General features: G+C 33.1%; 1 protein-coding gene across 5 annotated transcripts in view; it reads right to left on the bottom strand.

Moving 5' to 3' along the window:
* Positions 1-15,271, bottom strand: part of LOC111042420 (Krueppel homolog 1-like) — a 100,016-nt gene that overhangs the window by 31,495 nt on the left and 53,250 nt on the right. For 2 of the 5 annotated variants that reach the window (XM_022327018.1, XM_022327017.1), the window contains exons 2-3: positions 13,263-14,169; positions 892-1,856 (exon numbers count right to left, since the gene is read on the bottom strand). In XM_022327018.1, the coding sequence (XP_022182710.1) occupies positions 892-1,566 (675 nt within the window). In that variant the 5' untranslated portion in view covers positions 1,567-1,856; positions 13,263-14,169. Of the gene's footprint in view, positions 1-891; positions 1,857-2,024; positions 2,924-13,262; positions 14,170-15,271 lie in introns of those variants that run through there. The other 3 variants (XM_022327020.1, XM_022327016.1, XM_022327019.1) reach the window with 3 other exon arrangements.

The following is a 15,271-nucleotide window of genomic DNA, read 5'->3' as shown; positions in this document are numbered from 1 at the left end:
TGTATTAATATTATTTCAGTACATTTATTTTTTTACCTCGGTATAATTTAATTTTAAAAATAAAGATGTGTTTTTTCTACTTATTGCAATCCAAGTACACGTGCAGGCTTTTTTTTTACTTAAAAATAATATTTTTTTTGAAACTAATTTATATGTGATATATTTTAAAGTAAATATATTTTATGAACAATAAATACAAATTTTGCTTTGAGATAAAAAGGGAAATTTAGTTAAACATTTTATTCATTGATGTTTTGGTTAAAAAGTGTATTTTTTTTCAAAGTTTAAAATACAAATTCAATAGCATACTTCGCAATGATAATATTTTGAGTGATATTTTTAAAAATATTATAAAGACTAAAAAAAACTATTATTTTAACTATAAAACATTTTTCATCAAAATATATATTTCAATATTTTTTCAGTGATTTTATTTTATTTCATTCATTTGATTAAATTGTATCTGACATGTTAATAATTATGTTATACTTATAATTAATTTTAATCGTTTATAACATATTATTTTATACGTTTTAGTTAGAAAAATTAGACTTTTAGATTTTAAATTTTATTTTTTAAAAACTAATATTATTTACAGGTAGCATTATATCATTAAAAAAAATTATAATAATCGCTTTACGGTGAAAAATATATTCCCGGGAAAATAAAGTAAAACGCTATACACATTTTTTTCATATTATATTGTTATAATATTATTTTTTAAGTTTAATATATTTCCCTATTGAATAATGAAAAAAAATTGAATAGAAACACTTGTCGATAAATATATTGTTATTTTATAGTGAAAACGGGTTATTATTATTTTTTTTTTTTGTGGGAATAATATTAATTATTACAGTGGAATTACGAGCGGAAATAAAATGGACTCACCTGTAGTTCGCTGACCAATTTTTCGGTCATCATTTTTGGGTCGCTCAGTACCAAAGCATTGTTCTGGTTGATGACGACGGATACGGTCGGGTCGCCGGCGGCCGTTGGTTGTCCGGCCAATCCTGCGGCTGCCGAAGAGTCCTGCTGCTGCTGTTGCTGGACGGCTGCGCGGATAGCCGCCGGTGACGGTTGTCCGACTATAACGTCCGTGTCATCGGTCATCTCGACGTTTTGCGTTTGTTGTTGTTGTTGTTGTTGTTGTTGCCGTTGTTGGTGTTGTGCGACTTGTTGAGCGACCATGGCGATCGCCTCGTCAGCCGTCACCTGTACGTTGTTCGGCGTCTGCTGCTGTTGTTGTCCGACTACCACGATGGACGATGGAACTTGCTGCTGGTCATGGTTGACTTGCAGCGTGGGCGGCGGTGGCGCCGCCTGAGGTTGTGGTGACGGCGAAGAATCAACCGCCCGCTGCTGTTGCTGTTGCTGCTGTTGTTGTTGTTGCTGTTGCTGCTGCTGCTGCTGCTGTTGTTGTTGTTGCTGCTGCTGCTGCTGGAGTTGCTGTTGCTGTTGGTACTGTTGCCGCTGTTGCTGCCAAAAATCCGCGGCCGGGTTCATCTTGAACACCGGCCGTTGCAACAACACAGACTGCTGTTGCTGCTGTATATCCGCCGACATTTCGTTGTCGTCGTCGCCCTGCAGGTGTTCGTGGCCGGGCGAGGCGCGAAGATCCAGCGGGACCGAAGAGATCGTCTTGACTGATGCGAAACAATTTGATGATATTTTTTTTCTCTCTATTCGCTCACGTGTCCAAACGATGATCAGACACAGTGGTGGCAGTAGTAGTGACAGCCGTAGTAGCAATATTGGCCGTACATGACGCGCGTAAAATTCGTCCGGAAGCAATTCACTCGATCTGTATAATTACACGATTACGGAAAGAGAAAAAGGAAATTTTTCTTTCAAATCTGTAAAAAAAAAAAATTGAAAACTCGATAGTAAAAACGTGTTTTAAAACATAAAAAAAAAATATTTATATTTTGGAAATAAAAATAATTAGACGATCGCGCGTGCCAGACGAGTGAAAAGTTATTATTAATAAATAAGCTAATAAATTATAAAATATATCAACGAACCGTGCGTAAAATAATATTGCGACCTGCGATCGCGACACTTGCAGTATACGATTTTATATACTACCGGAGTGTCGCAGAGATGTATACTGTATGTGCGTGCGTGTACGCCTAAATCGGGAGTCGGGCACCTAAGGTGTTCGCGACGTCAGAGTAGTCTTGAGACTGAGCGACGTCTCAAGACGCCGGGCCGGAAAAACGTCGGCTGTACGAGCGCGGCGAACTGAGCGCGCGCGTGTGTATGTGTGTGTGTGTGTGTGTGTAGCACTCGCGGCGGCGGCGGCGGCGGTGGTAAGAGCGGTAAGAGCGGCGGCGGCGGTGGCGGCGTCTTGTGTCGGCGTCGCGGCGCGACTGAGGAGATACGCGGCCAAGATGTCTTGGAGTCGCGGACATATCGCCGTCCCTGTCGGTAGCGTGTGCCGGCCGCCGCGCGCCGTCCTTTTCTACGGCCGTGCGCGCCGCGGTGCTATAGGGGTCGGGTTTTCCCTCTTAGGAAGAGCGCGCGGTACACCGCCAGACGTTTTCCTTACTTGCGTATTTCTGCGCCGGCGTCCGCCCCTAGCGCTCTCTCTTCTCTCGGTCGCTCGTCCCACCCCCGCCGCAGACGGCGAAGAAGCGATAGGGGGTGTAGTTTTCCCTTCGTTCTACCCTTATTCTTATTTTTTCGTTTTTCGTTTTTCCCGCCCCAGCCGCAGCCGACCCAGTGCCTTTTTTCCGCTCCCCGCACCGCCCACCCACTATGCGCTGCTTGGTTTTTCCGTTTCCTTTCACACCGTCTTCGCGCCCGACGCGACACGCTAGTATCGTATAATAATAATTTTTTACGATATATATGAGCACGGCGCCACGCGAGAGTCCGAAAAAGATTTTTATTTTTATAAAATATTTTTTATTATTTATTTTACCGTACTAATATATTATTGCATTTACATTCTGTATAGCATAATAGCATGTATACATGATTTTGCATAGTATATAATAATATTGTTGTGGTTTGGTTGCATGAAGGTTAACGTTTGAACGCTTGTCACGAGAAACAATTGTGATATCGAGATTATACTGATGAGTCAGTCGTATAAAAAATAAAAATATCATACATAATGTCATATTGCATATAAGGTATGTATAAAAAATACATAGACTATGTAACATCAAGAGTGTATGCAATTAATTTTCGTACGTTTGTAACTATAAAGATAATCGCTTAAATTGTTCTGTTCTATTTTTTTTTTCGTTTAGATTTTAGTAAACTTTCATGACATCAAAACTCGTTTTTGATTATTCTGAACGTTTTGTCTCCGTCTGGTGGCGCAGCCTTACGGACACCCTTCCCGGATTTAACCCTTCCGCACAGAAAGGGTTGAAATGTTTCGTATTTAGCCCGGAAGATATCGTTGCGACTGCCGTTTCGGAACGAAAACTATTGAATTAAATTACGCATGGACCATTTTGATATTATTTTCATATCAACACGATATTACGTGTAGAAGTAGGAAACGTAATGACCGATGAGATAAAAATATGATGTGAGTAAATAAAACAAATAATAAGTTGGTAGGTATTAAATTAGTTAATAAATTAACATAAACACAATTTCAGTGATCCATACATTTTGTCTTTCATTCATAATTAGGCGATAGTTCTTGTACATACATAATAATGTATATTATTATAAATTATTAAATTCGATAACAATAATACAATATGTCTCACATATTTTTATGCAGGGGTAATCGCCCCAGTGATACAACTTAATCGACTGAATAATAACGATAAAACCCGCTTTTAGTTACATGTTAAATTTACGGTCGAAACAAAAAATCAAATGTTATTTCTAATACATAATATATTATAATAACTACATATTATTTATCAAGCAAAACAGTTGTGTAAGAAAATCATTTATACATCATTATATCACTATATATTATGAGCGTCGATTGATCGATCATCTAAACAAATAAAAGTAGCGTGGCACGCGTCCACGAATAAAACAGAAAAACAAATATTAAAAAAAGATAATATAAATACATACACCTGCTAATAACATAAGACACATAATATTATAAAGGTACTATTATAACATAATTATTTTTATTTTATTTCTGACCTAAAAACAGGCTAAGTGCCTCGAAGTAGTTTCCGGGTTTTTGAAATATATAAGTATAAAATATGTAGGAATAAAATATAGAAAAATATAATTAATTATGCATTTGTGCAGTGTGCATTGTAATGCGTTTCTGATAAAATTACTGCAATGTTTGTTATCTAACTCGAGGGTTCAAAGATTTTTTCCTGAAATGTTTGCTGATATATCGTTATAATTCTTCCAATAAAAAATATGCAATATTATTATCACTTCAAACAAAAGGGTAATAAATAAAAATATACGGTAATTTATACATTTTCTGTTAATGATATATCATATATTCATATGTAAAAAACCATACCGCACTTCACACAACAATAAGCTCAGAATAGTTTTATTTCATTCATAATTTAATTTTCAAATTGATCCTACCCAAAATCTTTAAATCGGTAATTCTCGTGAAGGATTCATTACATTTTCATAACATTTCAATAATTATAATAATTATTTTGTTTATTTAAATCCACGTCATGTTGCATTAAAAAAAATCTCTTTATCCGATCAATCAATTTATATATGGATTCGATTTGCACTCAAACACTACTTTATTGTTCGTTTTTAGCATTATTTTGAGCCTTTAGTGTAAATAATGTAAATTAATAAATAATAATGAGCATCTAGGTACTTGTTATTTGAGACGCATAATATTTTAAGTCATTCTAAATTTCCAACCCAAGTACATAAACATCATCCAGTGTCATCATATAACACATGTACGTTTCGGTTCTTTAAACTTAACGTCTAGTCGTCACACAGATTAAGAAATTAATAATTTTATGAAATAATATTGCAGAATACATCATATTTTAAATTTTTGATACGTTGAGTAAACGCGTACCAATAGACAAATTGCATTAGTTTTTTTTTTAAGGTTAAATAATGGCAAACAGATGAACTTCGGTTTAAAGATAACTTCCTATTACATATTAGTTTATTTATCTCGAGTAAAAATATAAAAAACTATATCTATGGGAAACTATGGTTCGGTATCGCTGTATAAATAATTTTTATCAGTAGAACATTATGCTAGTTTATTTAACCTTTAACGCGGTTCTTTCATTTTGACTTAGAAAATATTGTATAAAGTATAAACAAGGTTTTTTAAAAAAAAACACTGATTGCACAGTTATAGCACGTTGAGTAGAGCACTCTGCAACGTTTGTGTGTCCAAGAAACAAAATGTAACCTGGACTCAAATATTTTTTCTTAAATATTTTATTTAACATTTTAGGTAAATACTACTTTTATTTTTGATCATTATATTAGCATATTCAGAGAAGGAAATTTTTATAATTTATTGTCCTTTGAATTTTTTTTTTTTCAACGGATCTTGTTTGTAAATAATAGTGTAGAAATGTATTTATTTGTTAAAAAAACATTTATAAAATTATCGCAATTACCTATAAATCTAAAAAGTCTATTATTATTACAACTGTATTTAAAACGTAGGAAACGTTATTTTTCAAAATGTGATTATTTACTTTAAAAAAGTAATCCATTCCGTATTCTACGTATTCATAAACTAAAAGTTAATAATGAAAACATTTCATCGCTGTAGCGTACAGCACATTCGCATAATTATTTATTATTATAATATTATGGGCGAGTATAAAACGGGAAAAGTTCGAAGCCAGGTGCGCGGCAAACATGCGCCGTCTAATCCGATGGAAAAAAAAAAGGGATGACCATCAATGGCCCATTAATAATAACAAAAACTAGTATTTCCATGCGTGCGTTGAAACGAGCGCGTGCCTTTATACGCCACGTGAAAAAAAAAAACGACCGAGCACTTATTATATTATTATTGTTTTCGGTCGACGGTCGCGAAGAGGGATCCGCTCGCGGGATACACGAACGGCGCGCGTTATGCATATATACCTATATTATGTGATGTATGGTCGCGTTGTCCCGTTTTCGGTCAAAGGGTCAACTGGCGGCTGGTCGCCCCTTAAGGGGGGTGCCGGGAGACCGTTGCCTCGTGCAGCTGGCCCGCGGACATTTATGAATAAATTCGCGGGCATCGCGAGCGCAGCTGATGTGCAAGCGTATTATAATATTGTACATAGTATGTGCGATATACAAGTCGTCGCGGGTCGGTCGCGATGATGACCCGCGATCTTTTGTTGTCCGCGGACGTATAAATGTAAAAAAAAAAAAACCGAAAACATTTACAGCATTGTTTAACGAGAGAGACATTGTGAGAGTGCGAGAGAGTGACGAAGAGGAGAGAAAAAAAGGTCGTCGCGCCGTTATAGCTGGCATTATGTATTATACAATTATGACCTCGGGTCAACAATCCCTTCGCGGCTTTTTGTTTTCTTGCCGCGGACACTACGACGACGCGTGCCCCCCCCCCTCTAACCACGCCAAACCCGTCAGTGAAATAGCGTACACATTATATTCCGCGATCGCGATTTATTATATTATATAATATTATATGATATTATTATCCCTCGCGGACCAGGTGTCAGGTATACACATATTATTATTATTATTATTTTAATCAACGTCCGCGTGTATAAGCACGCACGCACACGGACGTCCAGCTGCACGTCAGTTACCTCTGGCCCACCCCTCAAAAGTGTTTTCCCCTATCGCGCCGTAACCCTATTTTTTTTTAATTTCGACGACGGCGCTAATTAAACACACCGGCCGGCCGTGACCGCCGAGCGCGCGCCCCGACACGACGTCGCATAACCAATTTTTCGCGTGTGCAAACTCGTATTTATCGTAATATTGTATTAAATTGTTTGCGATGGTGTTTGTGTTTTTTAGTCCACTTTACAGAATTGTCGTTTCCGAATGCGATGTCATTATATTATAATGGTTTTTTTAACGTTTTATAATATACCTATGTTTTTTTTATAATTAAAGCTAAAGTTAAAAGGTTGTTGTTGTTATTCGATTATCACGATAGTAATATTATGTTCACGTTGCCTTTTTTTTATTGATTACCTATAATAGGCTATAATTTATATTGTAAAGTTTAATTATTTCAATATTATTTCAAAACCAGCAAATAAATTTCCCGCCGTTATAAGTGTTGAGGTAGGTGCATCATATCTTCGTATAGTATATGTTTCTAATTATTATAGGATTGGTAAACATTAAAACTATTTTAATATAAATATTTTTTTTAGCGCATAAACACATACACACTAGAGATCTCACTCAATAAAAATTTGGAGTTAATTAGGGAAAATTATTTGAAATTTGAATTTATATTTCATAGGTATAGGTTCTATCGATAATGGTCGAATAAAAAATTACACCAGAGACCAGACTCACAATGAAACATCTAACGAATGCTTTACTAATACATCGTAATGAAAGAAAACCTCGGACCTTTTTTTGGAACAAAACAATTAATTATTAAATTTTGTAAATCAAATATTCATTTCCAAGATTTAAAATTGGAATATTCAAACTAAATATTAATTTTTCATTGCTCGTTTACATTATATGACATATCCTTATTCGAATTAACTGTAAAAATGCTAGGCTGACAAAGTTGTAAAATATTAAAAATATAATAATATAATAACTTATAATACTTATATAGATAACATTTTCAAAAAAATATATTTTTATGTCACTTAAATTTATTTTTCGATAAATTAATCACAATAAATACTGAGCTTTCATGTTTTTACAAAATTATTTTTTTAATTGTTATTTTTCTCGTTAATGTTTAGTTTAATTTCAATAGTATTATTAAACATTTTTCACTGATACTCATATCATTATACTCGGATGAGAATCGCTTATTTTTATAATAAGTGATTAATGATCACTTTTTTTCCATTATTTATTTTTATCGTAACTATTAAAATTTATTACAGTTTAATAAAATATAAACAATATTGAATAGACAATGTACATACTGTCTATACATATATGAACCTGTACTATTATTATTATTTATTTTTAATTGGACGTTGAGAACAAACTTCTAAAGTTTTCATAATATAAAAAGTAGGTAGGTAGGTATAATGGCCGATAGTAAAAGTAATGCGCTATAAACCTATAACATGACGGTTCATTTATAATTTTTTCGCGTGTTATCTTTTGTAGCGTAATAAATATTTACGCTATAACCGTTATAAACTAGGAGAAATAAACGACGTCGGGTGCCTTATTTGGTATATGCTTTGTGTTTTTTGACGGCAAAAAATATAATAATGTACACTGCTTTTGTATTTTACACGCGATCGCTTAAATTATTATTATTATGATAATTGTTGTTTGGATGCACTAAATAATATCATAATATGTATCATAATACGCGTGTGTGCTATACAGCACGACACTACGGAGAGGGGGGGGGCAGACGATTTCCAGAGAAAATACGGTGCAACACTCGTTGCGACGGCGTGCGCCTCGATGACGGGGAGGTGTGTATATTATAATATGACGTATAGTGCACTTTCGCGACGAGCCCTGCTGTGCCGGCCGATATAATACTGTTTTAAACATATATACCTAACCTTAACATACAGGTATAATATACCTACATAATATATTAGATCGAAGTCGGTAATCCGAGCTCAGTGGCGGCATACGCTCTCATATTATTGTTTCGATTCCCACGCGTGGCGGCTGTGGTTACAGCAACCTATATAATATATTTCTATATATAATATTATGTGTTGTATATATATATTCCTACAGTACATAACATATACACCTATATATTATAATATTAATATTGTACGCGCCGCGTGTCCGTCGTCCGTTTCCCCGTCGCAGTAATAATAACGTAATAAATCGGCCGCGGATATAATATTATTATAAGAAAAGTATAAGGAAAAAAGGCAGAGAGACATAATATATATAATATATAATATAGAAAGGGCGCAAAGAAGAAATTATGACCGGCGATTACGTGTAGTGTGCGCTGAAAGCTCTGGGGTTTTGGTATACGAAACCGATAAACAATTTCGATATGTTATATTATACGTCTGCGCCTTCAGCCCGCGCTCCGACGACGAGACTACACGACGACCGCATACACATAATGTTATATAAAATTATCATATTATGTTGAATATACCTGTATATATATATATATATACGTTATTTGTGCACGAGCAAAAAAAAACAGAATACATAATGATAAATATATACACACACATATATATAGGCTGCAGGTATTATACCTATCCCAATAAGAGTCGAGAGACGAAAAAAAAACCAAACTGCATCGAGAGCACTGAAAAATTACGTCGGCCCGCAGCTGCTGCCGCTCGTGTCTCATTTCCCTGCTGTAGTGTACCTACCTATATATTATTATGTACATGCGATTGCGATATTTATGATTTCCTGGCCGAGCATATTAAATAATAATAAAAATACGAGTTTTGTTCTTCATATACTATTAAAGGTACCTATATATACCTATTATATTATGTATACTACTATATTATTTTACGCGCAGAGTCGTACACGCATTGGAAAACGACTTTTGAGGGCGACACGCAAAAAAACCGTACGAAAAGATGCGAACAAATATCATACCTACGTTATTCACGCGCATTTCTCGTTGATTTATGTATCGCATTCCGCCGACGTGTGCACGGGTTACCTGCAGTTTAGCACCGTTGCAATATCGAGAAAACGAGAAAAAAAAATGCAAATAGCTAGGTACGACAGGTGCATCGCGTAGAAATTAACGCACGCGAAAAGAACGGAGAAGATAATAATATAATATAGATTTAATAATAATAATAATAATACAATATTGCATAATAAGACGTAAAACCATTTGCAGACTTACCCCGTGTATATTATTTGGTTGATCGGACTTATTGTGCCTCACTGTTACCGGTATATTAAACATATCATGATGCTTAGGTATAATGTATGTGTATTTATACGAACAGTCCGCGTGTTTGCACAACAACACCACTCACGGTCGCGCAAACGTACGATAAAATGTATTTTATACATCATCGCGGCGAAATATACATATTATATTTTCTAGTAACGCCCCGGTGGCGCTGCCCGACAAAATGCCCTCCCCTAAAAAACGGATAGGTCGGTGGTGGTAGGGAAATCGAGGGGGTGTCCGCTATCACAATAATATCATAATAATATGAATACGCAACGGCTGTATAAAATATATGTATGTGTGTATAGTGGACGGTGTTTTTCTTGTTGATTTATCTGTCGGAATTCCTAAACCATTACCGTTTGTTGGTATTATATTTTCAAAAGGGATTACAACAAACCGCTCGCGGTCATCATAACAGATACATTTTTATCTATCCCGTTCACCCGCCATCCGGCAGCACATCGCCCGCGGTCCGTCCGGCGTCCACCGTCCAGCAATAAATATTTAAATTTCCGCCAAAATGGATTCGGCCATTTACAATATAAATATAACAGCCCCTACAGCAGCCGGTATGCTTATAATAATATGTATGTGTATGGTATTTAGATACTAAACGGACACGGGACAGAAGTGGCTGCGATGGGTGGCGGCGAGGGCGCGGGCCATGTATTGATAATAATTATTCATCATAACGATAATAATATTATATATACAGTGGACTACGGAGTGCGAGTTTATACACGCATATATTATAATAATAATAATATAGTCGGGAAACTCATTCGGATACATATAATACGTCATACACATTGTGTTTTTGGATGTCAAGTGCAGCGGTGAGGTGGGAAACGCGTATATATGCATATATATATTTCATAGTGTGCAGAATGTGAGAGTGTGGAGAATTTCGTGCCAATATATTATAGGATTAGTCGATATTAAAAAATAGCAATAATTACAGTAAAAAATAAACGAAAAAGACGTATATTTGACGTGTATTTCTACCCAATTCTCATATTATATTACACTGCGTGTTATATGTGGAGGCACCTCCAATATTCAGTGCAGTGTTTACATAGTAATATATTATATCATAAATAACCCCATTTCGGAATATTATAGGGTGGGTGCTCATAATATTATTTGGCTGAAAAAAAACTACACGACTTTGGAATAGTGGACGTTTACGATATAATATAGGAAGACCCACAATACTAGACCAGCGATAGAGCTGTCGTACTAGTTTGCGCGTGTGCGTGTGTGCGTGTGTGCGCGCGTGTAGGCGGAGCTAGACCAACCCAATATATACGCGGGGATGGCCACGGGCGCCGCCCTACCCCGACTCTTCTTCCTCTGTATAATATATATATATACATCTAGCACTGCCACTACTACGAACGTATAATATAATATAATATATTATTATATGCACACGTGAACATTGCTGCCCCGTCGCAATCGATTTACCCTTCGGATCCATTTTGGAAAACACGCGATGACCGTCGTATTCAGCTTACAGTATTTTGTCAAGGCTATAATATGTTATGTAAAATTTTTACCCCCTGTAACAGCGCTGTAACGCGGATAGCGCAAGGCAATTATATCGGCCAGGAGCAGATTGAAATATAGCGTCCTGCAAGTGGATTTTCGACGTATAGGTACTTAACGGAAGCCAAAACTGTTTTCTGTGTATTATGTAATAACACTTATAATAACCATTTTAACCTAATAACCCCTATTATTATCATAGAATCTAATTACATTAAGGCTTAATGTGTTTTTTCACCATTTCGTTTACGAACGTTTAAGTCTCTTTAGTAATAACCCTGTTTTAAATTGACATATGTAAATGAGAGTCAATCAAATCATATAGGTATATAAAACAACAGTTGATATGAAATAAAATCGGTTTCATACAATTTACAAATTAAAAAAATGCAGGTAGCTTATAAATAAATTAATAAATTACCCGGAATTCTATTTTTAAAACTACTATTTAGATTAAGTTGAAACTAATACCTAATTAATAATTATATAATATAACTTTGATTACTATACGAATAATTTATGGTAATTTAAAAATATTATTTTTTTATAAAGTAAAATAGTTTCTAGGCACTACTCATTAATTTTTAATAGAAGTTAAACCAAGTAAGGACAGTAAGGCCAACATATTATGTACCTATGTATAGAAATAATAATAAATCAACAACAATTAATATCAAGTACATCAATTTCCATAATCTTATTGATTCTCAGATGTATGTAAAATATTTGTGTATGTCAGTATTCGATAGATAAAACATTGACTACACACAATATGTGGGACCGATATTTTCTGCTGTTAAAACAATTTTTGTGATGTAAAAGCATGTATAGGTTATAACCTAACCAATATTGTATACCGACATAATACCTACATTCTTATGACGCGGTCGAGTAATTTCGGTTTAATACTATCTCATATTCTCATATTATATATATTTTGTATTTTATAGATTTAGATTTACTTTCATCAATTTCATAAAGAATGCAATTAAATGTTCACACAAATTATGTGCATTTCGTAGCTGTATTCCCGATAGGGATAGTGATACGATAATGCTATTGATATTTTCCATAGTTATATTAGTACAAAGAATATTTACTTTCTATATTTTTAATTTGAATGCTTACAATTTTTAAGATAAAATTGCTATACAATGGTGTACATTAAATATATAAATAAAATACTATCAGTTTTTAAGTGCAAAATACCAAATAATCTGGCATAAATATGATTCAAATTTTAGTAATAGTAATAACTATAGTTTTTGACTTATAAGATTATAAGTATATTAAATAAAAAATAGTAAAAAAAATAATTATAGTAATATAATAGTTTGTATAATATTGTTGATATTTAATCAATAATACCAGTAAAAATAAATAAGTAACGTCGAAGGGAAGTCATAGCTTATATGTTAGTACTTAGTACTACAATATCTAATATATAGTAATATTGATTTAATAATATATTTACTTAGTAATTAATTTAGTTTAACTTACTTATCTAGATATCTGTTAGTAATATAATAAATTAGCATGTCTTTTATAAGAAAAATGATTTTTATATTTTATTAAGTTTCTCAATTTATTAAGACATTTTATTGGTTTGAATAAATTGATTTTGGTTTAATTCACATTTTTTTCACATAGCCAATAACTATTATTTATATAGTAATACGTAATAACTAATAACTAATATTTCATAACTTACCGATCGGATTAAATATTGTTTGGAATTCCGCGGTTGGCTTGTTTGTTCGTATAATTTATAAGGACATATAACCTATAGGAGAAGGATAAAATAAGGAACTAGGTACCAGTATATTATAATATTTATCTTTCTACTGAACGTTTTTCAAGACACAATGCGTATAAAAATAATATCACATCAATTTAATATAAATACTTCTTTCTTATATCACACAATATTCAGGAACATTCGAAAGGGTAATATTAATAAAGTTAAAAATTTATAAAATGTTGTATAATGTATTTCTGATAATTTTCTTATTGTATAAAAGTTCCGAAAATAGTCATTCATGTAATTGAACAATAATAAAATATTTGTTTAAATTTATTTATTTACTTATAGTAATTAATTTTTGTAAATTTGTTTAGAATTTCAATGTTTAAATTTTTGTCTTTCAAATATATTTTTAACTTAATTTTGTGCCAAAAATATATATTTAAGCAATTTGTTTGATGGGGAAATGTACGTTGCAAAGTTTTTTATGGGTGTAAAGTTTGGAAGAATAAGATTGAATGAATTTGGAGATATCGAGGAGCGTATTTATATTATGTATATAAGATTATGTCTGTATGTTTGTGTGTATGTATGTAGTGGTACTATTAGGGATGGGATGGAGCCTGTATGGGGAACGTTGTGCTACGTGTTAAATTCTAAACCATTTGTCCCCTGTCGTGTTCACTCCGGAAAACGATCCAAACAGCTGTGGTTAAGCGGCACAATATTTCCGTTTCGTGTGATACTGTTCCTATTGCCCAGGTCCGGTCATACCGTCCGGTGATGTGGTGACAACGACGATGTCCTTGTGCTGTGTTGCCGGATCGCTAGTCCTCGGATCGTACCTTCGCCTCATTTATACCGCTCAAATCTCCTGCGAACCCAAAGTCAACATTTAATAATTATGTTACCTGCTTTGTATTGCATTTATATATTTAAAAAAAAACATTCGGTATGCCGATGTATGAGATTTATGTGTATTTTATATACTTCACAAGCTAAAATGAATTATTTTGATTTAACTAAAACCAATTTGGTTTTTTTTTGTTCAAACTATCCGTATGGAACAAAAATAATACTTATGTAATAACAACACTATACTGTCCCTATTCGGAGTGTAAAATAATTATTACTAACGGATGGGAAATTTACTGTAACAAAGTTAGCATCATCTTTTGTTTTCTCCCCCTTTATTGAAACATCGATAGACATTATGTTACACGAAGCAAATCTTAGGGTTGTTTTTCACGGTTAACATAATATTATATTTTGTATTGAGATTTAAGGAATAGAGTTATATTTTTTATATAAATATATTTGAATTCGAGACTGTTTATTCTAAATAATCTATTTTATTGATATCTGTCATTAGTGTTTCAAAATAAATATGATTACCTCATGATATCCAGATAAACAATGTCACCACAGGTGCTACCGTAGTAACGTGTATACATTATTATTATTTTTTTTTTTTATTTATATTTTTAACATTTTTTTTTTATAACATTTACAATAGTTTAGACAGAGAAATTTTATAATAATTTATGTATCTATAATCAGTAAATTATACTTTTCGATTGTCATTTTTGATATTATTTAATTTAAAGATTAAATAAAATATCACCGTATAAAGTGTATAATTAATAAATAATAATAATGTACTGAAAAAATAAATAAAAAGAGTAAAAATTATTATTTATGCTATACCTACCTATAAACCAAAATTATATGCACCTTGTCTATAAATTATTAATACTCAATTATTTATAAAGACATATTCAAAATATTTACAATATTTTTTAATAATTATTACCCAACACAGCAAGAAATATTTAATCAACATTTAAAATTGATTTTATACTTACGTTTACATATTTTATTAGGGAACATAAATTTGTTTTAACTTAAGTACTGTTTTGAATGTTTAGAAATATCTTATTCATTTGTTAGGGATTTGACTTTCACGAAGACTAGAT

The sequence above is a fragment of the Myzus persicae genome, unplaced genomic scaffold (assembly GCF_001856785.1).
Source record: "Myzus persicae strain clone G006 unplaced genomic scaffold, MPER_G0061.0, whole genome shotgun sequence".
In the NCBI taxonomy this organism is placed as follows: domain Eukaryota; kingdom Metazoa; phylum Arthropoda; class Insecta; order Hemiptera; family Aphididae; genus Myzus; species Myzus persicae.
Note: the sequence above shows the minus strand (reverse complement) of the source record. Positions and strands in the feature narration are given on the sequence as shown.